We start from the raw sequence: 24,526 nt of genomic DNA on the forward strand, positions 1-24,526 counted from the left end.
GCCTGCTTCCCTTGCTCTCTCTCTGCCTGCCTCCATACTTACTTGTGATTCTCTGTCTGTCAAATAAATATTTAAATATCTTTTTAAAAAAGGAAAGAAAGAAAGGCTAAGCACTTTGCAGATGTAAATGACCTCTGTATTTCCCGCCTTTCAAAAAATAGTTCTTGGTGACTGGTTAACATTACTGTTGCTAAGGGAGTAGATCTTAAATACTCTTGCTACAAAACAAAATCGTAGAGAGGTGATAAGTGTGTTAACTAACCTTATTGTGGTAATTATTTCACAATATATACACTTATCCAGTAACATTGTGCTTCTGACTTACACAGTGTGTTATGTCCTTTATATCTCAATAAAGCTTTGGGGAAAAATACTTCTTCCATCTTCTGAGTACTCCTCCTGAGCTTCAAAGGAAAAGGTTGTTTACATTTTAGACTTATAAAACTTTTTACTACCTGACCCCCGAGTTTTCTCAATTTACCTTTGTAAAGTGGGATTAAAGTTAATGCATGTGTAAACTGGAATGCTTTACTCTGTCTCCTGGGGGTGTGCAAAATGATACACTATGAAGCGAAAAGAGCATTCGAATTGTTACTTATATTAGTTTTCATTGAAAAAAAAAACAAGAAATTAGGCTTTACGGGATATTTACTATACGGATTGACATTGGTGCCTTCACTCCTTGTCAAGAGTTTATCTACGGGATTAATCCCAATGGGAAAAATGGTCATTCCCCAACAAAAAGGAGTTGACACTGACATCCTCACTTTGTGTTCCCTTTTAGCTGTTACAGCACATAATAGTTTTTATGTGTCCAGCTTATATGTGTCTGAGTAGGTAGATTTACAGATTTGTTGTTGTTGTTGCCGAATCCCTGGATATTTACAAATTATATTATATTTTTTAAGATTTTTATTTCTTTTTCGACAGAGAGAGAGAGAACATGCACAAGCAGCGAGGAGTGGCAGGCAGAGGGAGAGGGAGAAGCAGACTCCCCACAAAGCAGGGAACCCAGTGGGGACTCGATCCCAAGACCCTGGGATCTTGACCTGATCCTACGGCAGATGCTTAACCCACTGAGCCACCCAGGCGCCCTTTCAAATTATATTTTAAATTGTAGAATCGGGGCACCTGGGTGGCTCAGTGGGTTAAAGCCTCTGCCTTCGGCTCAGGTCATGATCCCAGGGTCCGGGGATTGAGCCCCGCATCCGGTTCTCTGCTTGGTGGGGAGCCTGCTTCCTCCTCTCTCTCTGCCTTCCTCTCTGCCTACTTGTGATCTCTGTCTGTCAAATAAATAAATAAAATCTTAAAAAAAATAAAATAAATTGTAGAATCATCGCAGTCCTTTGAAAAATAAGATGAGTAATAGCCTTGGAAATAATTGGTATCTTATAATAGGTTCTTAGTCTGTTACCAAGAACTATTTTTAAGAGTCTCCAGAGTTAAAATAAGCCAAACAACTTTCTTTTTCCAGTAGAAAAGTTCCATAATTGTTGGTTTTATGTAATGATAATTGGTTATCAGCAGAAAATTTTAAAAATACAAACACCTTCAGTATATGCATTCAAAGCAAAAGTGATGTATTAATGAATGAGAAATCTGTTGTTTTTCTGAAGAATCTCATGACTTGAAGAGAGAATTTGATATTTGGAATGTTTTCATTGCTATTTGTTGCCCAAATACAGAGGATGTGTCATCTATAAAACTCTGATATCTGCACCATTAGGACCCTTGGAAGCAATTTTCTAGTCTGTTTTAAAATCTTTTAAAGTAGTTTCAGTGGATTTTTAATCACTTTGTTAAAAATTTAAATAATATAACAATGACCAAATAATATGCAGATATAGTCCATAGACACTGAAGGAGATAGAAATATACTAGTCACAATTCAAAAAGCTTTTGCTTCATTGGTGAATGGCATCCTCAGATTTTTTTTTTTTTTTATTCAGTCCATGAAGCTTTTCTTTCATTGGCTTTGTGTTTCTGTGGTGAATTATCTTTTTCAATTACTATGGCCCTTTGTATTAGTCAGCTCAGCTGCTATAAGAAAAGTACCACAGACTGAATCGCTTAAACAAAAGAATTTATTTTCTCACACTTTTGGAGGCTAGAAGTCTAAAATTGAGCTGTTGGCAGGGTTGGTTTCTTCTGGGCCCTCTTCTTGGCTTTATAGATGGCTGACTTCTTCCTGTGTTTTTACATGTCTTCTCTTTGGGTTTGTGTACAATTTTCCTTTCCTTTTTTTTTTTTTAAGATTTTATTTATTTATTTGAGAGAGAAAGAGAGCATGAGCAGGGGGAGAGGCAGAGGGAGAAGTAGACACCCTGCTGAGCAGGGAGCTGAGTGTGGGGCTCCATCCTGGGACCCCAGGACCATAACCTGAGCCAAAGGCAGATGCTTAACCCACTGAGCCACCCAGGTGCCCCACAAATGTTCTTTACTTAAGGAGATACCAGTCATGTTGGGTTAGGGCCCACTCTGGTCAACTTATTTTAACTTGATTACTTTTTTTTTTAAAGATCTTGTTTCCAAATACAGTCATATTCTGAGATACTAGGGTTTGGGACTTCAACATATGAATGGGTAGGGGGGGCATATTTCAACCCATAACACCCTTAGGACCAAGCATGAAATAAAGTGAATTTAGAACTATATCTTTGAATCACAGTTTCAAGAAAAGAACATAATGGGGACACCTGGGTGGCACAGTCAGTTGGGCCTCCAACTCTTAATCTCCTCTCAGTCATGGTCTTGTGGTCTTGGGATTAAGCACTAGGCTCCCTCCCCACCAACCCCTCAGCTCAGTATGGAGTCTGCTTGAGAGTCTCTGTCTTTCTCTCCCTCTGCCTCTCCCCCTCCCTGTTCACACTCTTTCTCTCTCAAATAAATAAATAAATAAAATCTTCTTCTTCTTCTTTTTTTTTTTTTTAATTGTGGTTAGGGTGCCTGGGTGGGTTAGCTGGTTAAGCATCTGCCTTTGGCTCAGGTCATGATCCCAGGGTTCTGGGATCAAGTCCCACGTCAGGCTCCCTGCTTGGTGGGGAGCCTACTTCTCCCTCTATCCTTACCCCCTACTTGTGATCTCTCTTTCTTTCTCACTTTCAAATAATTAATAAATAAATAAAATATTTTAAAAAGTAAAATTAAAAAAACAAAAAAATCATGTTTGATTACATTAGTCTTATCCAAAATATTTATTATTTGTGAGACTTGAGTGAGAGAGAAATGGTTATTTTATCATCCATTTACATATTTAATTCTTTTCTTTTTTAAGATTTTATTTATTTGACAGAGAGGGATCACAAGTAGGCAGAGAGAGGGGGAAGCAGGCTCCCTGCTGAGCAGAGAGCCCAATGCAGGGCTCGATCCCAGGACCCTGAGATTATGACCTGAGTTGAAGGCAGAGGCTTAACCCACTGAGCCACCCAGGCGCCCCTATATATTTAATTCTTAACAAAGACAATAAAATGAAATTTTTGAAAAATCTTGTGCTCTAAAATTTTTCATTTTATAGTATGTATGATGTTATTATAGTTGTTACATCTGTAATTTATAAATATACACAAATCAATTTTCTTTTTTAGGCATTTCAAGGCAAAGTTTGGTGACCTCTGACTTAGATATGTCCTTTATCAAAATGTCTTTTTATCTTGAAGGTAGTATGTTATGTGCTAATAAGAACAAGAGTTTTAGAGTTCAAATTCTGTTTTTTCCACTTAATGTAATGTATATGATCTTAAAAAGTAATCTAACCCTGCTAAGCTTCAATTTCCTCAACTAGAAAATGAAAATATCTTCCTCCAAGAGACTGTTATAAGGATTAAATGAGAATATGCATGTAGTACTGGGCAAACAGTAAATATACAAAAAGTTCTTATTACTGTGGTGCTTATTATCATTTAAGTAAGTTGTTTTGGTGTTATTTCCCCTTAAATTATTCTTAGATGTTTTCCCCTCCTACAAATGGGGCAACTTCACATCATCAGAAACACTTAAAGTAATAGACATTGCTAATTGTCATAAACCTTTCCTTGCTCTTTATGCATTCTTATATTCAGGATTTAGTCATTCAGCAGATACTTATTGGGGCATTACTGTATGGTGCATAGTCTTCTGGGTGCTGGGAATATAGTAGTGGAAAGTCTTTTGTTCCAACAAGGGAGACAAATAATGCGTAAACAAACAAATAGTGGAATTTCAGGTAAATGATAAGCTCTGTGGAGAAAATATAGAAGAGTAAAGGCATAGAGCACTATGTGGGGAAAGAAGCCTTATTTTAGTTTTTTTTAATTTTATTTTTTAAGATTTTACTTATTGAGAGAGAGAGAGCATGCGCATGAGCAGGAGGAGGGGCAGAGGGAGTGGGAGAGAGAGAATCTGAAGCAGACTCTATGTGGAACATGGAGCCCACTGAGAGACTTGATCTCACGACCCTGAGATCGTGACCTGAGCCGAACCAACTGAGCCACCCAGGCACCCCAAGAAGACTAATTTTAGATGGGCAGGAAAGGTGAATATTGAGTAGAAATAAAAAATCAAGAAGGGAAAAATGATGGTGGTGTTGATTACTGTGGTAGCAGTGAAGATGGTAAGTGGTCAGAGTTAGGGATATGTTTTGAAGATGAAATTACTGCTTGTCTAGTCAGCTCAGGCTGCTATAACAAAACTACTGTAGACTGAGTGGCTTAACAAAAATTTATTTCTTACAGTTCTAGAGACTGAGAAGTCCAAGATCAAAGTACTGTCTAATGTTATTCCTCACAAGGGACCTCTTCCTGGTTTGCAGAGGGCGGTCTTGTTGTATCCTCCCACGGTGGGGGGAGAGATCTCATCTGTCTTGTGTCTCTTCTTATAAAGGCACTAATCCCATTCATAAGTACTTCATGCTCCTGACCTCTCAAAGGTCTCACCTCCAATAACATCACATTGAGGCTTGTGGCTTCAACATAGGAATTTTGGGGGGACACAAGCATCCAGCCCATAACCTTGGGTTAGTTATGAGGATTGCTCCTAGGGTCACACAATTTTGTTAAATAAAATCTCCAGCACCCATTAGAATCAGTGAACAGCAAAGAAGAATCATAGTCATGTGGAAGCTTTTTTAATAACGTGGATAAACAACCCTGTAAACACAATCACAAAATTAATGTTATTCTAGTTCTTTGACTAGTGCCTCAAAATTCTGAATATAATCTAAATTAAGTCAACTATCATTTTTCATTCTTTCATTCAAAACAAAACAGGGAATGCCTGAGTGGCTCAGCTGGTTAAGTGTCTGCCTTCAGCTCAGGGTCCAGGGATTGAGTCCCCCACCAGGCTCCTTGCTCAGCAGGGAGCCTGCTTCTCCCTCTGCCTGCCATTCCCCCTGCTTTTGCAATCTCTCTGACAAATAAAATCTTTAAAAATAAATAAATCAATTAAAATTTTTTTAAAACTCAGAAATTTTCCATGACATATGTCTTAAGAGAGTTATTAGAATTGGTAAGGAATTAAATTTATTTTTTGAAGAATCCTATTGCTTGCTTTGCGGTTAGGCACAATAGCTACTGAGAAATTTATATTGTCTATTATTAGTAGTATTAGGGGTTTTTTTTTTAAAGCGTCTTTGCTATTTTGGGAATCATTTTTAGTTACCTATAAGGCTGTTTCCTCTGATAGAAATGAGATAAAAGGCTGATATCCTGTATGTGCTTGCTTTGAAGATTTGTTGTTCAAGGAAAAGTTAACAAGATGGTAATAGTTTGAAAGGTAGAAACCAGTTTGACATTTTTTTTTCTCTTTTGCTTTAAAATACTTTGAGCAAATTCAGTGAAGAATTTTATGCAAGATTTATTTCTGTGGGCTTTCTCAAAAATTTAACCAGAGGCAGGGAATCTGGGCGGCTAAGTCAGTTGAGCATCTGACTGTTCATTTTGGCTCAGTATTAAATACTATATTAATATTTTATTAAATATACCTACTAGAAATTTCCAAAATGCAGATAATTTGAGCAGTTCAAATTCCTACCCATCTTCCTGAGCAGATTTAATTGCACCCAATATTTCTTAAAAAAAAAAAAAAAAAAAGATTTTATTTACTTATTTGAAAGAGAGAGCAAGCCCATGAGTTGGGGACTTGTGGGGGAGGGGCAGAGGGCGAGGAAGACTCCGGGCTGAGCAGGAAGCCTGATGTGGGCTTGATCCCAGGCCCCTGAGATGATGACCCAGACCAAAGGCAGATGCTTAACCCCAAGCCAAAGGCAGACACTTAACAACTGAGCCACCCAGGCGCCCCTGCATCTGGTATTTCTATAACACATGTCTTAGCATCCTCTGCTATAGCAAGTGGGGGCATCCTCTTCTGACATTTAGGTTCGCTTTTGGGCTTTCAAGACAGCATTACAGAGACATGTATTCTTCTCTGGCTATCAGTGTTGCCTCTCCATTTTCACCCTTAAGTGTCTTCTTTTTCTAAGTATCCCCAGCAAGAACGACTCTAGAACATTAAGATTATTGAGGTTATGGAAAATGTATGCAGAAGTTTTTTGTTCTTAGAGGAATTTAACTTTGGAAGAGGATTACAGAATACTAAGGGGCGTAATGGGAGCACTCGGGAGTGATTAACTCCAGGTCAAGGTCTAAGGAAGGTTTCACAGTAAAACTTTGAAAGGGTCTTGAAAGTATATTGTGTGTTCAGGAAGTAATTAGTAGCTATCATGTTTCTGTTAAGTAGGCTCCACACCCAGTGTGAAGCCCAAGGCAGCAGGGCTTGAACTCACGACCCTGAGATCAAGACCTGAGCTGAGATCAAGAGTCAGACGCTTAATTGACAGAGCCATCCAGACAACCGGATAGCTGTCATTTACTGAGCAGTTACTATATGCCAGCAATTGTCTTAAATAGTTTTTTTTTAACATCATTTCATATCTAATCCTTACAACAACCTTATAGAATATATACCTGTGTCTTTTGTGGCAGAGAGTACCAAGACCTGTATCAGTTATACTTAACCTCTTTGTGCTCTGTTTTCTCTTCTTCAAAATGAGGATAATGACAGTATTTATATCTCATGGATTATTACAAGCATGAGATGAGTTAATATTGGTAAAGTGAGTAAAATTATGCCTGATTTATAGATTTATAGTAACACTCAGTAAGTGTTATCTGTAATAATATGATCATTCTATAGATAAGGAAGCAGGCTTAGAAGGATTACATAATTTGAGGTTACACAGCCAAGAACCAAGTCTGGCGATATTTGAACTCTAGCTCTAAACCACTGGCGGATGTAAATTATTTGATGTTCTTGGAGTGTTCTTGATGTTCTTAGCATGTAAGCAAGGCAAATGGCAGGAATCAAGCTGGAAAGAGAGCGTGAAAGATCATCTATATCATAGAGAGGAGTATGGACTTTATCTTGTCTCTGGACACCATGAAATATCTACGTGTTTACTTTTATCCTTAAACCAAAAACTATTCGAGTAGCAAATTTATGACCATATTTTATGTATGCACTATAAGAGCGCACATATATGTATCTATGACATTTTTATAAAGCTTTAAAACTTCATGACTGGCTTATCCCAATTTTTTTCATTAATTTTTGTTGACCATGTGTTTATTTTGCCATTTTGTTGGCATTGACTAGCAAACACCACGAACAGTAGCAGGGGTCAAATGTTGAAAGATAGGCTTGTGGAGGAGAAAACCTAATACTGAGTAAATAATACCTACTAATGTAACTTATTTCTGCAAACTCGTGGGGGGGGGGTATTGTCCAATTTTTATGTCCTATCTCAGTTCAGTTCTTGGAAGTCCCTTGTCCTTTGGAGTAAGTTTTGACAACCACTTTGGTAGATTATGAAGCACCAGAACCCACCAAAAGTTTTAACTGGCTTGTGATTTGATCATATCTAACTTTTAGAAATATCACTTTGGCAACAGTATTGGAAGGGAGTTGATAGTAGAGGCAGGTAGGTCATAGAGGAGGCTATATTATGGTAGTTCTAGAAGAAGAATGGTAAGTACATAAGTTGAGGTTGTTGTACTAGGGATATTACATATACATATTACATATAAAAATACATATAATATTTAAATAAGTTGTAGCAGTAATGTCATAACTATTCTTGGTCACTTACGTTATACGAGAGACTTTATATATTATTTCATTTGATCCTTCTAATAACTCTATTGTTGTGTGTTATCACCTTGTTATGGAGTAAGGCTTGCATTGGTTAAGAGTACAAGGCCCACTACCAAGTAAGTTGCAGAAGATTTGAATCCAGGTGTCCGGCCCCAAAGCCTACACTGTTTGTATCCTGTACCATAATGCCTCCCTTATAAATACTGTGGTCTGTACCTATGTTTTATAATGTGCTTTTTAAAAATTTTTTTATTTTTTATTTTTTTTTAGATTTTTAAAAATTTATTTGACACGGAGAGAGAAGTCACAAGTAGGCGGAGAGGCAGGCAGAGAGACAGGGTGAAGCTGGCTCCCTGCTGAGCAGAGTCTCCAACGCAGGGCTCAATCCCAGGACCCTGAGATCATGACCTGAGCCGAAGGCAGAAGCTTTAACCCACTGAGCCATCCAGATGCCCCATGTCTTTTTTTTAAAGATTGTGTTTATTTATTTGAGATAGAGTAAGAGTGAGCTTGAGTCGGGGGAGGGAGAGAGGGAGAAACAAGCTCCCCACTGAGCAGGGAGCCCAACGTGAGGCTCGATCCCAGGACCCTGGGATCATTACCTGAACCAAAGGCAGACACTTAACCAACTGAGCAACTCCTACACATGCCTTTTCTATGGCTTGTTTCATTGATGCTGAGTTAAAGATGATTTATTCTGTTTACTTAGGAATAACTTTCTTACATTCAGAGAATCTTCTTATCTCTTTCCCTTCCAAAAAAAGAAATTTTAAAATATTTTTATTAAAGAAGCCAAATATAAACGGAGCACATTGTGTCTCCAGAATATTTCTTTGCGTTCTTAATCTAACAATAGCAGTCAGTAAGCAGCACATTGAACTGGCTTTAATAAAAACCAAAGATTGTTTGTTATTAAAATATCTGGATGTATTTTATTCTTCTCTCACAGTTGCCTATTGTGACACTTGATGCTTCATGTATTTTTCAAGGACATACTTAGTTCTGTGTTCATATGCAAAAGGCTGTATTTTTCTGTGTTTCAGTGCCTGAAATTCAGCTAGCAGTAGACAATTATCTTTAAAGATCCATGTCCTTGGGACGCCTGGGTGGCTCAGTTGGTTAAGCAGCTGCCTTCGGCTCAGGTCATGATCCAGAGTCCTGGGATTGAGTCCCACATCGGGCTCCTTGCTCCGCAGGGAGCCTGCTTCTCCCTCTGACTCTGCCTTCCACTCTGTCTGCCTGTGCTCACTCTCGCTCGCTCTCTCTCTGACAAATAAATAAATAAAATCTTTAAAAAAAAAATAAAAAAAAATAAAGATCCATGTCCTGATATCCTTTCTCTGAACTCTTTGCCTTGCATTGACGTGGATTCCCATGACTCTAGACAGACTTTCCGAGTTTTTTGACCACACTGCACCATAATAAATACATGTACAATCCATTACACACACACACACACAACCGTGAAACAAACATTTTGAAGCAATACTTACCCTTACCTTCATGCAGGGTATTCTGATTAATATTATTGTTCACTGTTCTATTTCATTAAAAACATTTTAAGATTCTTCCTCTTCCAGTTAGGATGTAGGACTTGAAAAACATTTGTTCCCATAGTAACAAGAGAATCCTGGACAAAATAAAAATCATGCATTTCTCTGGGGCTAGTGAATAGTGTGTGTGGGGGGGGGGATTTTGGTGAACTGAATTCCAAAGTGAATTCCTTTATAAGTGAGCAAAGAGCCATAACAACTTCCATACCTGAGGATAAGAATATAGTCTGGATACAAGTAGCCCCGGCATAGCTGGTGAGGCTTCCCAGAGGAAAGGGAAAAATCTGCCAAGTCTTAGTTCACAGTGTGGACTGTTGGAATTAGAATGTGGTGCTGCTTCGGCAGCACACATACTAAAATTGGAATTGGAGAGTAGATTGGAATCTGGAAGAATCCCACATGCAAAAACAAACCACTTGGCCCAATAATTATCTGCTGTTTCAGTTTTTACTAAGACAGCAGCATTGCAGGCGGTATGAGAAGCACAAAGAAGTTTTATAGTCCCACATATTTGTGCAGTGATATCCTGCCAGGGCTGAATCCAGAATTGAACCAAAAATAATTGAAACTGTACCCATCCTTAGTCCATCTCAAATACTAACAGTATTTAAAAGGTAGCAGCCACTCAGGAGGTTAGAGATGGGGCTAAAACCAGGTGAATTCCATGTAGTAAGACCTGCTACCCAGCTTCAGCTCAACTTGACTCGATGAGGAATCTGAATGATCAGCCTCTCAATCTAATTATCAGAGAGAGGAATGTTTATAATCTCAGAAATATATAAAGAAAAACAAACACAAAGTGTATCTAGTTTATCTTTTCTTCTACTCTTCTTTTATAGGCAGTGTCGCGAATATGATTAAAAATTACAAGGTAGTAGGGGTGATTGGCTGGCTCAGTGGGAAGAGCATGTGATTCTTGATTTTGGGATTGTGAGTTTGACCCCATAGTGGGGGTAGAGATTACTTAAATACATACATACATAAATTAAAATTACAAGACACTAGAAGAAAATAAAATGTGAGCCATAATGAAGAGAAAAAAGAGTCAATAAAAGGAAACCTAAAGGTGACACAGTTGTTGGCATAACCAACAAGGGCTTTAAGATTATTATAAATAAATTAAATAATATGCAGGAAAAAAATAAATGGGTGAAAATATGGAGTATTTCAGAAGAGGAATGGAAGTGTTAGAAGAACTGGATAGAAAATTTGAAGCTGAAAAATACAATATCTGAAATAAGAATTATTAGATGGACTTAAAATCAGATTGGACTTTGACCTGTAGAATGTTTAATGAACTTGAAAACAGGTCAGTAGAATTTATCTAAACTGAAACAGAGAAAGAAAAAAAAAGGTGAAAGAAAATAAATGAACAGAGCACAAGTAACCTGTGGAATAATATTAAATCATCTAACATATGTGTAGTTAAGGTCTTAAAAGGAAAAGAGAAAGAATGGGGCTTAAACTCACCACCCCAAGATCTAGAGTTGGATGCTCTACCGACTGAGCTGGCCTGCTGCCCCAGGATATAACTTTGTTCAATAAAATCCACCCATTTTAAGTGTATGGTTGGTTAGTTTTGACAAATGTATACGCCCTTGTAACTGCCATCCCAATCAAGATATATTTTCATCACCCCCAAAAGTTCCCTCATACTCTTTTGAGGTTAGTTCTCACCCTCCTGGCCCTAGACAGCTACAGATCTGCTTTCTTTCATTATAGATTAATTTTGGCTGTTCTTTAATTTCATATAAATGGAATCATACTTTATGTACTTTTTTGTTTATGGATGTTTTTGGGAGATGTCTGCATTGTGCATATGGTGGGTTTTGTTCTTTTTCATTGCTGAGGAATATCCTGTTGCATGAATATATTACACTTGGTTTATGTATTCGCTTGTCGATGTCCTTTAGGCTGTTTCTAATTTGGGCTGTTCTGAATAAAGATGCTGTGAATATATTTATGTAGAAGTATGTGTGTGAACATAGCATTTTTCTTTCACATGAAATACCTACAAGTGAAATTGCTCCTTCATACGGCAATCATATGTTTAATTTTATAGGAAACTGCCAAACTGTTTTCCAAAGTGTGTACCATGTTACAACGGCACAGTGTTTGAGAGTTCCAGGTACTCCCATACTTAGTATCCTTTCACATTTTAACCATTCTAGTGGGTATGTAGTGGTATCTTGGGTTTTAATTTGCATGTCTTTAATGACTAATGATAGTGTACCACTTTTCAGGTACTTTATTTTACTAACTGGCTACTAATAAAATCTTTTGTAAAAAGATCACATCTGATGCATATTTTAATTATATTGTTTGCCTTATTCATTTGTAATATTTATATGTTGTGGATTTAAATGCTTGTCAGATATATGTAGTTTGAATATTCTCTGCCTCTTTGTGGCTTGCTGTTTCATTTTTAAAACATACTTAGAAGAGTGCAAGATCTTAATTTCTTCCTTCTGTGGGTTTGTGCTTTTTATGTCCTAAGAAATCTTTTCCTTAGGGTACCTTGGTGGCTCAGTGGGTTAAGCCTCTTCCTTCAGCTCAGGTCATGATCTCAGGGTCCTGGGATCGAGCCTCACATCAGGCATCTTGCTCAGCGGGGTGCCTGCTTCTCCCTCTCCCGCTGCCTTCCTCTTCGCCGACTTGTGATTTTCTCTCTGTCCAAATAAATAAATAAAATCTTAAAAAAAAAAAAAACAAGAAAGAAAGAAAGAAAAGAAAAGAAAAAATATTTTCCTTCTCTAAAAATTTTTTTTGTCTATTTTTCTTCTAGGAGGTTTATAGTTTTATTTGTTGGGTTTAGGCTTATGATATATTTCAAGTTAACTTTTGTAAATGCTGTGTAATGGTCAAGGCGAATTTTTTTTCCCTGTAAATATCCATTTGTTCCAAAGCAATCTATTGGAAAGATTATTTTCCCCCAGCTTTGTGGAAGTCTATTGACTATATTAAGTGTCGGTCTCTTTCTAGACTCTGTACTGATCTGTTGATCCATTTGCTTCTGTTTTCACTAATACACATTGTCTTGATTATTGTAGCTTTACAGTGTTGAAATCAATAGTATATGTTCTTCAACTTTCTTATTTTTAAAAAAGTTTTAGGCTATTTGAGGTCCTTTGCATTTCCAGATAAATTTAAGAATCAGCTTGTCAATTTCTGCAACAAAGCCTACTGTGATTTTGATTAGGACTGCGTTGAATCTACAGCTCAATTTTGAGAGAATTTGATGTCTTAACAAAATTTAATCTTCTTGTTCATTAATGTGATGGATCTCTGTTTATTTAGTAGCTCTTTAATTTTTTTTCTTAGCAATATCTTGTATTTTCAGTGTACAAGTTTTGTACCCCTAAGCATTTCATGATTTTTATGCAACTTTTTATGTTATTTTACATTTCACATTCCAATTATTTATTCCGTGTATGTATAAGTACAATTTCTCTCTTACATATTGATCATGTATCCTGAGACCTTGCTAAATTCCCTGATGAATTTTAGTAGCTTGTTACTGTAAATTTCTTAGGAATTTCTGTTTTGTTTTTTTTTTAAGATTTTATTTATTTATTTGACAGACAGAGATCACAAGTAGGCAGAGAGGCAGGCGGAGGGAGACGGTGGAAGCAGGCTCCCTGCTGAGCAGAGAGCCCAATGTGGGTCTCGATCCCAGGACCCTGGGATCATGATCTGAGCCAAAGGCAGAGGCTTTAAACCACTGAGTCACCCAGGCGCCCCTCTTAGGACTTTCTACATATACAATCTTGTTTAATTTCTTTTCCGTTTTCTTTCTTTTCTCTTTTTTATGCCATAAGTTTATTTACAAACATATTATGCTGAATTCAAGAGTTTGACTCATTTTTCAAAGAGATTGAACCTCTTAAATGTTCCTTTTCACATCTGTTTAATGGATTAATTAAAACATCCTTATTTCTTAAGCAGCTGGTGTCTTACTATTAAAAAAAAAAAAAGGTGCTGCAAATCCAAATCCAGAGTACACAGTTATCATAATCAGTAACTACTACTTGTTTTCCACTGAAAATGACAAATTCTTCCCTAAGCCCTTTTCATAGTGGCTACTACAGACCACATAGGTTGTGAACCACTAGATGGTCTGTCCCAATGTAGCACTGTAGGGAGTTCTGTAAAAGGTGTAGGGACCCAGGATCAATGGCAGCACCACACCAAGTCCTCCTCTTTTTCACGACCTTGTTCCTCAGTGTGTCAGAGCCGAAAGGGCACTTTCCCTATATAAATGAAATAAGAGTATTGAATAAAAGCAGTGAAAGAAGATATCTTTGCCTTTTCCCAGTCTTAAGGGAAAGGTGTCAAATCTTTTACCACTTAGTATAATATTACCTTGGTTTTTTCAAAGTTGCCATTTATCAGATTGTGGAAATTCAATTTCTGATTTGCTAGAAGGTTTTTTCCCCCAATTATGAATAAGTGTGAAATTTTTTCAAATGCTTTATTGCATCTACTAAGATAATTACAAGGGGACTTTTTTCTTTATCTCATAAATATAAAGATTTTTTTATTTTAAAGCAACTTTGCATTCTCTTATAACTCTACTTAGTCATGACTCAGTATTTTTTGTGTTTATTTATGACTTTTATTCGCTGATGTTTTGAAAGGACCTTCACATGAGTTCATGAGTTCTGTTCTATATTTTTCTTCCCTTGTAGTGTCTTTGGTTTTCCAACAGGGTAATGTTGGTCTTACAAAATGAGTTAAAAATGTTTCCTCTTCTGTTCTCTGGAAGAGTTTGTATAAGATTAGTATTATGTCTTTGAATGTTTAATAAAATTAACAAGTGAATGTTTAATAAGATTAACAAGTGAAGCTGTGTGGACCTGGAGTTTTTTAAATGTAAGGCTTTCAATTAAAATTTTAATTAAAAAAAATAGAGACACTCAGAATTCCTGTATCTTCTTGTGTCTGTTTTGGCAATTTATATCTTTCAAGGAATTTGTCCATCTCATTTAAGTTGTCAAATTTACTACAACAAATTTATTCATATTCATTCTTTATATCCTTTTATGAAAGATCTGTAGGTAATGACCCCTTTTTCATTCCTCATACTTTTAATTTGTGCCTTTTCTTCTTTTTTTCTTTGTTCAGCCCACTTAGATGTTTATCAATTTATTGACATCTCAAATAACTTTTTATGTTTATTGATTTCTTTGTTGTTCGGTGGTTGTTATTTCATGAATATTTACATCTTACTATTTTCTTCTACTTGCTTTGAGTTTAATTTACTTTTTATTCCTTCTTAAGAAACAACCTTAAATCTTTGGGATTTTTTTTTTCAGATATAAGTGGAATAATGACATTCAAATTTCACTATAGGATTTAGAAGCATGTAATATTGAAAAGGATGGTACATTGCAGGATGGGCAGTAGGATAATTTAGACAGATGTGAATGTAGAGCATTAATCTGGAGTATAATTTAAAATGATGACTTGAGGGGCACCTGGGTGGCTCAGTGGGTTAAAGCCTCTGCCTTCGGCTCAGGTTATAATCCCAGTGGGATTATGAAATGAGGCTCATTTAGGGCTCTCTGCTCAGCAGGGAGCCTGCTTCCTCCTCTCTCTCTCTCTCTCTCTCTCTGCCCGCTTCTCTGTGTACTTGTGATCTCTGTCAAATAAATAAAAAAATTTTTTAAACTTTAAAAAAATAAAGTGATGACTTGAAACTTAATGGAATACAATGTGTTTTAACTTAAAACAGCAAGATACAGTGTTTCCAAACTTTTTCTTTTTATAACATAAGCATTTCCAAATATCTTGGCATTTTCCAGATATCTTTTGATTATTTATTTTTAATTAAGTTCCATTGTGTGTTAGAGAATCATTCTCAGGATGACTTCAGTCATTTAAAATTCATTAAGTTTTATTTTATTGTCCAACATATGGTTTACTGGTTAATATTCCATGTATGCTTGAATATATGTTCTATTGTTGTTGGGTGCAGTGTTCTAAAATGTCACTTAGGTCAAGTTGATTAATGGTGGTATTCAAGTCTTTTATCTATTTCCTGATTTTCTGTCAATGGGGCTATTACTCATGAAGAGTAATGAAATCCTCAGTAAAATTACAGATATGTCCATTTGTCCTTTTGGCTCTACATTTTTTGCTTCTTACATTTTGAAACTGTGTTATGATGTACATGAACATTTAGGATTATTCAATCTTGGGGGCACTTGGGTGGCTCAGTCATTAAGTGTTTGTCTTCAGCTCAGGTCATGATCCCAGGGGATTGAGCCCGCATTGGGCTTCTTACTAGTCAGAAAGCCTGCTTTTCCCTCTGCCACTCCCCATGCTTGTGTTCCCTCTCTTGCTGTGTCTCTGTCAAATAAACAAATAAAATCTAAAAAAAAAGGGGGGGAAGGATTATTCAGTCTTATTGACGAATTGTTTCCATTTTTGTTTGAAATGTCTTTATCTCTTTATCTCTGCTACTATTTCTTGGCCTAACCTCTTTATTGTAACAGAAGTGTCTTGAAATTCAAAATGCAGTTCTTAAAGAAGTGCAGAGTTAGGTCTTGTTTTTTTGTTTTTTAATCAAGTATGATCATCTTTGCCTTTTATTTAGAATTTAGCTCATTTTCAGTTAACATAATAATTAGTATGGTTAGATTTAAGTGTAGTCTTGCTATTAATTTTCTGTTTCTGTTTGGGTTGGTTTTTTTTTTTTTTTTTGATTTTTTGGTTTTTTTGGGGTTTTTTGGTGGTGGTGGTGGTGGTGGTTCTTGCGGTTTTTCCTCCTCACTGCCACCCCTGTCTTTTTCTGCACTGAGTATTTTTTTAGAATTCGATTCTAAAGTGATTGCTTTAGAGTTCACAGCATACAACTTTAATCTTTCCCCTTCAGATAATGTACTACATGGGCTCCTGGCTGCCTCAGCCAGAGGAACATGCAACTCTTTTTTTTTTTTAAGATTTTATTTATTTATTTGTCAGAGAGAGAGAGAGAGAGAGAGAGAGCAAGCACAAGCAGACAGAGTGGCAGAGGGAGAAGCAGGCTCCCTGCGGAGCAAGGAGCCCAATGTGGGACTCGATTACAGGACGCTGGGATCATGACCTGAGCCGAAGGCAGCCGCTTAACCAACTTGAGCCACCCAGGCGTCCCAGGAACATGCAACTCTTGATCTTCACGTTGTGTGTTTGAGTCTCATATTGGATATAGAGATTACTTAAAAATAAAATCTTAAAAAAAATGTACTACTTTATGCATAAAGTAAGAAATTTATATATATCTTTCCATTTTCCTTTCCCTCCTTTGTACTCTTCTTACATTTTATTCCCACATTGCTATAAATTCCACAATATAGTGTAGACAGTGCCAGCTTCATGGGCAGACAATCAGTGTAGCTATACAGGGTCCTGCACTCAAAAGGGCCCTTGTGGGGCTTTATGCTCTGTTGCAGACATCTTGAAATTCTGATAACTTCATCTTTGAATTTGTGGGTTTGTTTGTTTGGTTTTAAAGATTATTTATTTATTTGACACAGAGATAGAGAGCACAAGTAGGCAGAGCAGCAGGCAGAAGGAAAGGGAGAAGCAGGGTCTCTGCTGAGCAGGGAGCCCACTGTAGGATTTGATCCCAGGACCCTGGGATCATGACCTGAGCTAAAGGTAGATGCCTAACTGTCTGAGCCTCCCGCTTTTAAGACCTTTCAAAAGCTTTGTTAGGGGGCGCCTGAGTGGCTCAGTGGGTTAAAGCCTCTGCTTTCAGCTCAGGTCATGATCCCAGGGTCCTGGGATCAAGCCCTGTGTCGGGCTCTCTGCTCAGCGGGAAGCCTGCTTCCTTCCCTCTCTGCCTGCCTCTCTGCCTACTTGTGATCTCTGTCTGTCAAATAAATTAAAAAAAAAAAAAAGCTTTGTTAGGGTAGTTCTAAAGTAGTCTTTATTGTAGGGCTAATTTAGCCCTGCAGACAAGCCATGCCCTCCTAACGTCCTTACTGAATTGCCTGGGTGTTCAATAAGTCTGCTCCTCTATAGATCATTGGAAGTTGGACATTTCCCAGCCCTTTGTGAACTCTGGGTATTAATCAGCTTCCAGGTCCCCTATAGTTGTTCTTTCCCCAGTAATTTGTTTCCAGCAGTGTTACCCTGTGCCTTAGCAGCTTAGTATTTAAACCAAGACTCCAGGGATCCTACATAGATTTCTGGAGCTTTTTCTGTGTTGTTCCCTCCTATCTGATATGGGGCCCCGAAAATGCCATGTTTCCTAGCCCCTCCAAACTCTGATCCATTTATCTGTAACTCAGCAACCGTATCATGTTCTGTGCTATTTTCTGGAAAGCGCCTCCAAGGTGAAAACTGAGCCAACATAGTGCCTGCCTCATTTGTTTTTCTTCATTGAGAGGTTACAGTCCTGTGTTGTCTGTTATCCAATATCAAAAGCATTTATTTTATTTAATCTGTAAGTCTGGTTTTGTAGTTATGCTGGGAAAGCAAGTCTAGTTCAATGACTTTTGTGGCCGGTGGTAAGAGTCTTTCTTGTCCCTTTCATCATTTTTCTTTCTTTTCTTTCTTTCTTTCTTTTTTTTCGTTTTATTCATTGATTTGACAGACAGAGATTACAAGCACACAGAGAGGCAGGCAGAGAGAGAGGAAGGGAAGTAGGCTCTCCACTGAGCAGAGAGTCCGATGTGTGGCTTGATCCCAGGACCCTGGGATCATGACCTGAACCGAAAGCAGAGGCTTTAACCCACTGAGCCACCTAGGCGCCCCGGAATATGAACTTTTAAATTCATTTAAATTTCTCACAAATTCAGGACACCTGGGTCTCTCAGTCAGTTAAGCAGCTACTTTCGGCTTAGGTCATGATCCCAGGTTCCTAGGATCGAGTCCCACATTGGGCTCTTTGCTCAGCAAGGCATTTGCTTCTCCCTCTGCCTTCCTCTCCACCTGCTTGTACTCTCTTTCTCTTTCTGACAAATAAATAAAATCTTAATATTTGTTTATTTATTTGACAGATAGAGATCACAAGTAGGCAGAGAAGCAGGCAGAGAGAGAGGAAGAAGCAGGCTCCCTGCTGAGCAGAAGGCTTAATGCGGAACTCGATCCCAGGACCCTGGGATCATTATCTGAGCAGAAGGCAGAGGCTTTAACCCGCTGAGCCACCCAGGCGCCCCTTTCATCATTTTCTAATTGAGGTAAAATTCACATAAAAATATTAATCATTTAAGAGCATATCCTCAGGGCGCCTGGGTGGCTCATTTGGTTGAGCTTAGACTTGGTTTCAGCTCAGGTCTTGAACTCATGGGTTGTGAGATTGAGCCCTCACCCCTACCCCACATTCCCTAACCCTCCCCATTGCACCCCCTGTTGGGCTCTGTGCTCAGCGGGAGTCTGGTGGAAGAGTTTCTCCTTCTGTCCCTGCCCCCACACTCACACAACTGCCCTCTCTCTTTGTCTGTCTAAAGTAGATCAGTCATTAAAAGTATACTCTTACATCAGTTTTTAAATCAACTTTCAGAATGATCCAGATTCTTCCTATTTTGTCAGATATTTATGTTTGATCAAATAAAATGTTTTAAAGGATTTGAAGTGAGAAGCTTTCCCATGTAAGGCTTGAGTTAGTAAAACAGAGCATCAGTATTCTCTTTTCCAGAGAATTTCACTTACCTGAATGGACTCAAATTGGTTTCTTTTTAATATGTTAAGAACACAGAATCCTGTATATGATAAGTTATATTATACATTACATTTTAAGCTGATAAAGTATAGCTGATGGGTTTCTTGGATGAAAGTAAATCCTCAAGGAGCTACCTGGGTGGCTCAGTGGGTTAAGCCTCTGCCTTCAGCTCAGGTCATGATCTCAGGGTCCTGGGATAGAGTCCCACATCGGGCTCTCTGCTAGGCAGGGAGCCTGCTTCCCCCAATCTCTCCCTCTCTCTCTCTCTGCTTGCCTCTCTGCCTACTAGTGATCTCTCTCTGTCAAATAAATAAAATCTTAAAAAAAAATAGAAAGTAAGTAAATCCTCTAAATAAATAAATAAATAAATACAAGAAGACCTAGGGGTGCCTGGGTGGCTCAGTGGTTTAAAGCCTCTGCCTTCAGCTCAGGTCATGATCCCAGGGCCCGGGGATCGAGCCCCACATCGGGCTCTCTGCTCAGTAGGGAGCCTGCTTCCCACCCTCCCACCCCACTTGCCTCTCTGCCTACTTGTGATCTCTGTCAAATAAATGGATAAAATCTTAAAAAAAAAAAAAAAAGGCGGGGGGGGGGGGGAACCTGATGAAGGATCACCTATTTGGGAGCAAAGAATAATGGAAAAAAAAGTTTGATTCGTACCCTTTATTCCAAGCATGGTATTTTATTATGCTTCTAAAACCATGCTTGATTTTTCATATTTGTACATCTTTTGTTCTGTCGCTGTTTCTTCTGTTGAGATACCCATTATGGTGATTGAGTGCTCTCCCTCCTCTTGAAGTTGTGAGTCCTGCCTGCTGCCTTAGTCATCTTTACTGGGAGGGAAGTCTGACTCATTTCGTGGTAATAAGAAAAAAAAATCCTAAAAATTGTTGAAGTTGTCATATTTTCTCAGTCTCTGTTTTTGTTAGAACCATTGCAGCGAACTTGAGGAAGTAATCTCTAGGGATAAATGTGTGAGTTGGCCTGAGGGAGTTTTCCAAAAGATGAAGCTGTGGAGAGATCTAGGACTTGAAAACTGGGCCAGCACTTGGGGCTTGGAGTGTTTCTGGTAGTGGAGGTCAGCGCAAGGAACTGGGGATGTGAGGGGGGAGGGGTATAAAGGAGCACACGGAGCAGGAGAGCCACGCAGAGGGGTGCTGGGGAGGAAGCTGACTCCGAATTCAATTCGGTTTAAGTCAGACATGAGATGCCTCTTGGTTTGGGGAGTGATTCTTATTTTTTGGAGGGGACAGAATCAGAGAACTTGTATATGAGAATAGACAAGCCACATTATAAAGAGTTTAATCTGTCAAAAATTGGAACTGTGAAGTCAGATACAAAGGTAAATTCTTGGTACTGTCTAGGTAGATACCTGTCTAGTTAGAATGCATTAAAACTTTTTTGTTTTTGAAATCATTTGTCCATATTTTGAAAGTTGCCATGTATCAGTACGTATGTTTAGGAGCAAGTAGCATTTGTTTATAATGCCCGCGTCTGTTAGGAGTGTCTTAGGTTCCTCTGCTACCTGATTGCCACTGAAACACCATCAATACACATCATTCATAATAGTGTGTGAAGTCCATAAATCTAGCGTTTGTTGCTCGTGATCTTCAAGTTAAAAATTTCTTTGTTCCTGCGGTCTCTGGGCGGCTCAGTCAGTTAAGCCACTGCCTTCAGCTCAGGTCATGATCCCAGGGTCCTGGGATCAAACCCTACATCGAGTTCCCTGCTCAGGGTCTGCTTCTCCCTTTCCCTCTGCCTGCTGCTCTACTTGTGCTCTCTCTGTATCTCTCTGTCAAATAAATAAATAAAAATCTTAAAAAAAAAAAAATTCTTTGGCCCTTAAATTTTTTTAGCCCTAGCAAATTTGATCTTTCTTCCCAGTTTGATCCATTCGTACCTTGCAGTCATTCATACATTACATACATTCACATATTAACAAAGAAAGGTAAAGAAAACATTGACAAAGACTACTGAAAACCTCTACTAGGCTCCTAGGAGAGAGAAAAATACAGTTGACCCGTGAATGACACAGGTTTGAATTGTGCAGGTTCACTTCTAGGTAGATATTTTGCGATAAATACAGGACAGCACTGTAAATATATTTTCTCTTCCTTAAGATTTTCCTTAATATTTTCCCTGTTTTTTTTTTTATAAGAATACAGTATATTTAAAAAAGAATACAGCATATAATATGTGTAACATACAAAATATGTGTTAATCAGCTGTTAATGTTATGGGTAAGGCTTCTTCCTGCCATCTGTAGGCTGTTGGTAATTAAATTTTGGAGAAGTCAAAAGTTAGATGCAGATTTTCACAATAGACCATGTCTGTTGTGAGGAAAACGTGAGTCTCAAGCACACCCTAAAATCCTTAAGACTACTCTATAAAATCAGAAGTGACAAAATGATTTTCAGTTTAATAGTGAGCGGTGGCTGATTGGGCCTTCACATTGTACGCATTAGTCTTTATGGACAGTTCTGGGCCTGGGCCCCAGATGGTGTGGGCAGGTCACGCACAGCAAGGGCTGGGGACTGTGGTGGCGGTGGCAGCAGCCAAAAAAAGAAAGAGTTCTGCGACAACAGCTTTGGTATTTCAGGGCTTAGGGTTTGTTTTTTTCCACCCACATTAGTTTAATATCTTAAGGTTATCTAGAATGATTTTTTTTTTTTTCATTCAGTCCTCATCAGAGTCTATTTGCAGGCCAAGCTGATTTTCCTACAAGCTTGTGGGCATGTTTGAAAGGAAAGTTGATGGAAGCCCTGATTAGCAATTGTCCCACCTAGAATAAATTTTGCGTGTGAATTGTGTATCAGTTTTGGTCAGCTGCCCTGACAGAGCTGGGCCAAGATATTTTCCTGCCTGTTAATCAAGGCCCCACAGACAAAGCTCAAGGAAGGATGACCCCTGCCTCAGGAAGTTTTGAATCAGTTGCTATTTATAACCAGTATACAGTAGAACTTGAGATCAGGTCTTTACTCAGTTGATAAGAAAAGTTCTATGCCAAGTTTTACATTTGAGGAAACATTTATGGGCCTAAATGAGTGAAGCCTGTCTGTGAAAGGAAGGACTGTGACAGTGCCTGCAAGTATTTTTGCCGATTTGGGTCAAGGGTGTGGTGGCTGCAATGTGCAAAAGTTCAGTGGGTGACAAAATAAAGTTAGGATATTTTAAAGCAAAGCAACTGATAGTTGATGGCACATTGACTTGTCGTTAGCACTGTGTGTATGGAGTCCTGTGCTGCAAAATAGGAAAGTTGAAATAAAGGTATGTTGAAATAAGGGCTAGTATTATCTCCCAACACAGAAGAGGAGGAAGAAATTAGGTATTGATGTGTTTCCAGACTAACTGGATCTTTCTCTGGGTGTATGCATAAACTTATTAGTTATTTGGGAGGTATTTCTATATATGTATGCTTTTTATAATACTCTGATGGTTCTTGTTTTGTTAAGAGAAGTTTTCATAAGGAATTGATTTTACAAAGTAATATTGTATACTACTATATGTAATCTCTTATAAAACCTCCTTCTATGTAACTTAAGGAAATTAAATACGGCAGAACATTAAAGCTGACAATTTGAGAAATATCACAAGGTAGTTATTTTCTCTGTGTTCTAGCACCATCTTAGGAATGCCTTTATGGAGTTGAATGATTTAGTGGATGACAAGTATATTTTTACACATGCAGTGTAAATGAATTGTTTAGGGAGAGATAGGCAGTGTTTTAGTGGACTTTAGGAAATTATAAAACTGTGTTAACATATGATTATCTCTTTTTAATAGGAATATTCAACATAAAGTTGCAGCCGTTTTCCACAGGATCAGTAATCAAGATTTTTCTTTTTAAAAAGAGATTTCCAGGTTAAAGATGAAAGGAAAATGCTGGAATTGTTTGGATACTAAGTGACAGGATAAAGAGTGCGGTATTTCACAGTTACTTACAATGGAGCCTCAGTAAAATCCGTACTCTGTCATGCACCCAACTGGGAACATGGATGCCGGTTTTTCTCGTTCTGCTGTTCAGACACTGTCAAGAAGCCACTGCAAAAATATCAAACAAAAAATTTCTCAGTGGGAAGGAAGAGCTAACGGTATATCTAATCCAGAGAAGTGGCATCCGAAGGACTTTGGAGTGAGATATACTAACTGCCATCAAGAGATTCTTCTTAAGAAAAGTCCTGTTGCTGAGGCCAAGAGCAAGAAGTTGGATATAACCAACTCTCGAAGTGTTGGTCTAGACGTTAATGAAGATGCTAACAGCCCCGATCAAACTGAGGACGAAGGCGGGCAGTGTGGATGTGATGACCCACACCTCTTGAGAAATGAATCAGAATCCAGCTGGGTGTGTTCTAGGGTCAAACAGATTGAAAGCTGGAAAGGGGTTGTTCTGGATCCAGAGAGTTCCTTACCTCCGGGAAACTTCTATACCTCCCAGATACTGTGGAAGAAAATAGAAGCACTCCCCCCAGATAAAGTCTTAAATTTCGCTTTAGAACGCTGTGACTCTTCAGAAAAAGAAAATTTCAGAGTTCTGGATAGTTCATGTGGAATAACCAAGAGCTTAGAAAATATTTACTCTGAACCCGAGGGACAAGAATGCGGACCTTCTATAAATCCTTTGCCCAAACCTCGCAGGACATTCAGATATTTATCTGAATCCGGTGTTATGCCATCTAAGGAAAGAAACTGTGACAAAAAATACTGTGAAAATAATTCCTGCACAGAGGCTTCTTTGGCCTCTTCTCAGGAACCTGAACCAAAGAAATACAGCAGAAAAATTAGAGGGAGATCTAAAAGGTGTGTTTTTATTTGCTCCGTAATGATTTCTAAGGATTGCCCTTACAGAGCTGCTGAGCTGCTTTTCTCTTTTCAAAGCCATTTTCATTTCCCTGCCTGGGTTACATGCCTAGTTTGATTTTTACAGATGTTGATTAACCCAAGGGAAAAGTACCTACAAAAGGAAATTATACCTAAGACAATTTGCGGACATAAGAACATCGGGAAAACTTGCATTTTGTATCATGTAAGAATGTGTAGGGAAGTAAGTACGTTCTTCTGCTTCATTTAGGACATGCTGGTCTTGGCTTCACTTTTCATCAGAGTGAATTTTATAAAGTTATGCAATAAAGAACGTGAATGTAGTTGGCCAAAGACCTCCAGTTTTCTCATGGCGTATATAAGGTATCAGCCTAGTTTATTA

At 38.1% G+C, this 24,526-nt stretch overlaps 1 protein-coding gene across 3 annotated transcripts in view; it reads left to right on the top strand.

The window, feature by feature from the left end:
- DENND2C (DENN domain containing 2C) overlaps positions 1–24,526 on the top strand; it is an 82,835-nt gene that overhangs the window by 21,086 nt on the left and 37,223 nt on the right. For 2 of the 3 annotated variants that reach the window (XM_082685014.1, XM_082685015.1), the window contains one exon: positions 23,110–24,123. In XM_082685014.1, coding sequence (XP_082541140.1) covers positions 23,300–24,123 — 824 coding nt within the window. In that variant the 5' untranslated portion in view covers positions 23,110–23,299. The remainder of the gene's footprint in view (positions 1–23,109; positions 24,124–24,526) is intronic. The other variant, XM_082685013.1, reaches the window with a different exon arrangement.

The sequence above is a fragment of the Mustela nivalis genome (assembly GCF_964662115.1).
Source record: "Mustela nivalis genome assembly, chromosome: 10".
Lineage (NCBI taxonomy): Eukaryota > Metazoa > Chordata > Mammalia > Carnivora > Mustelidae > Mustela > Mustela nivalis.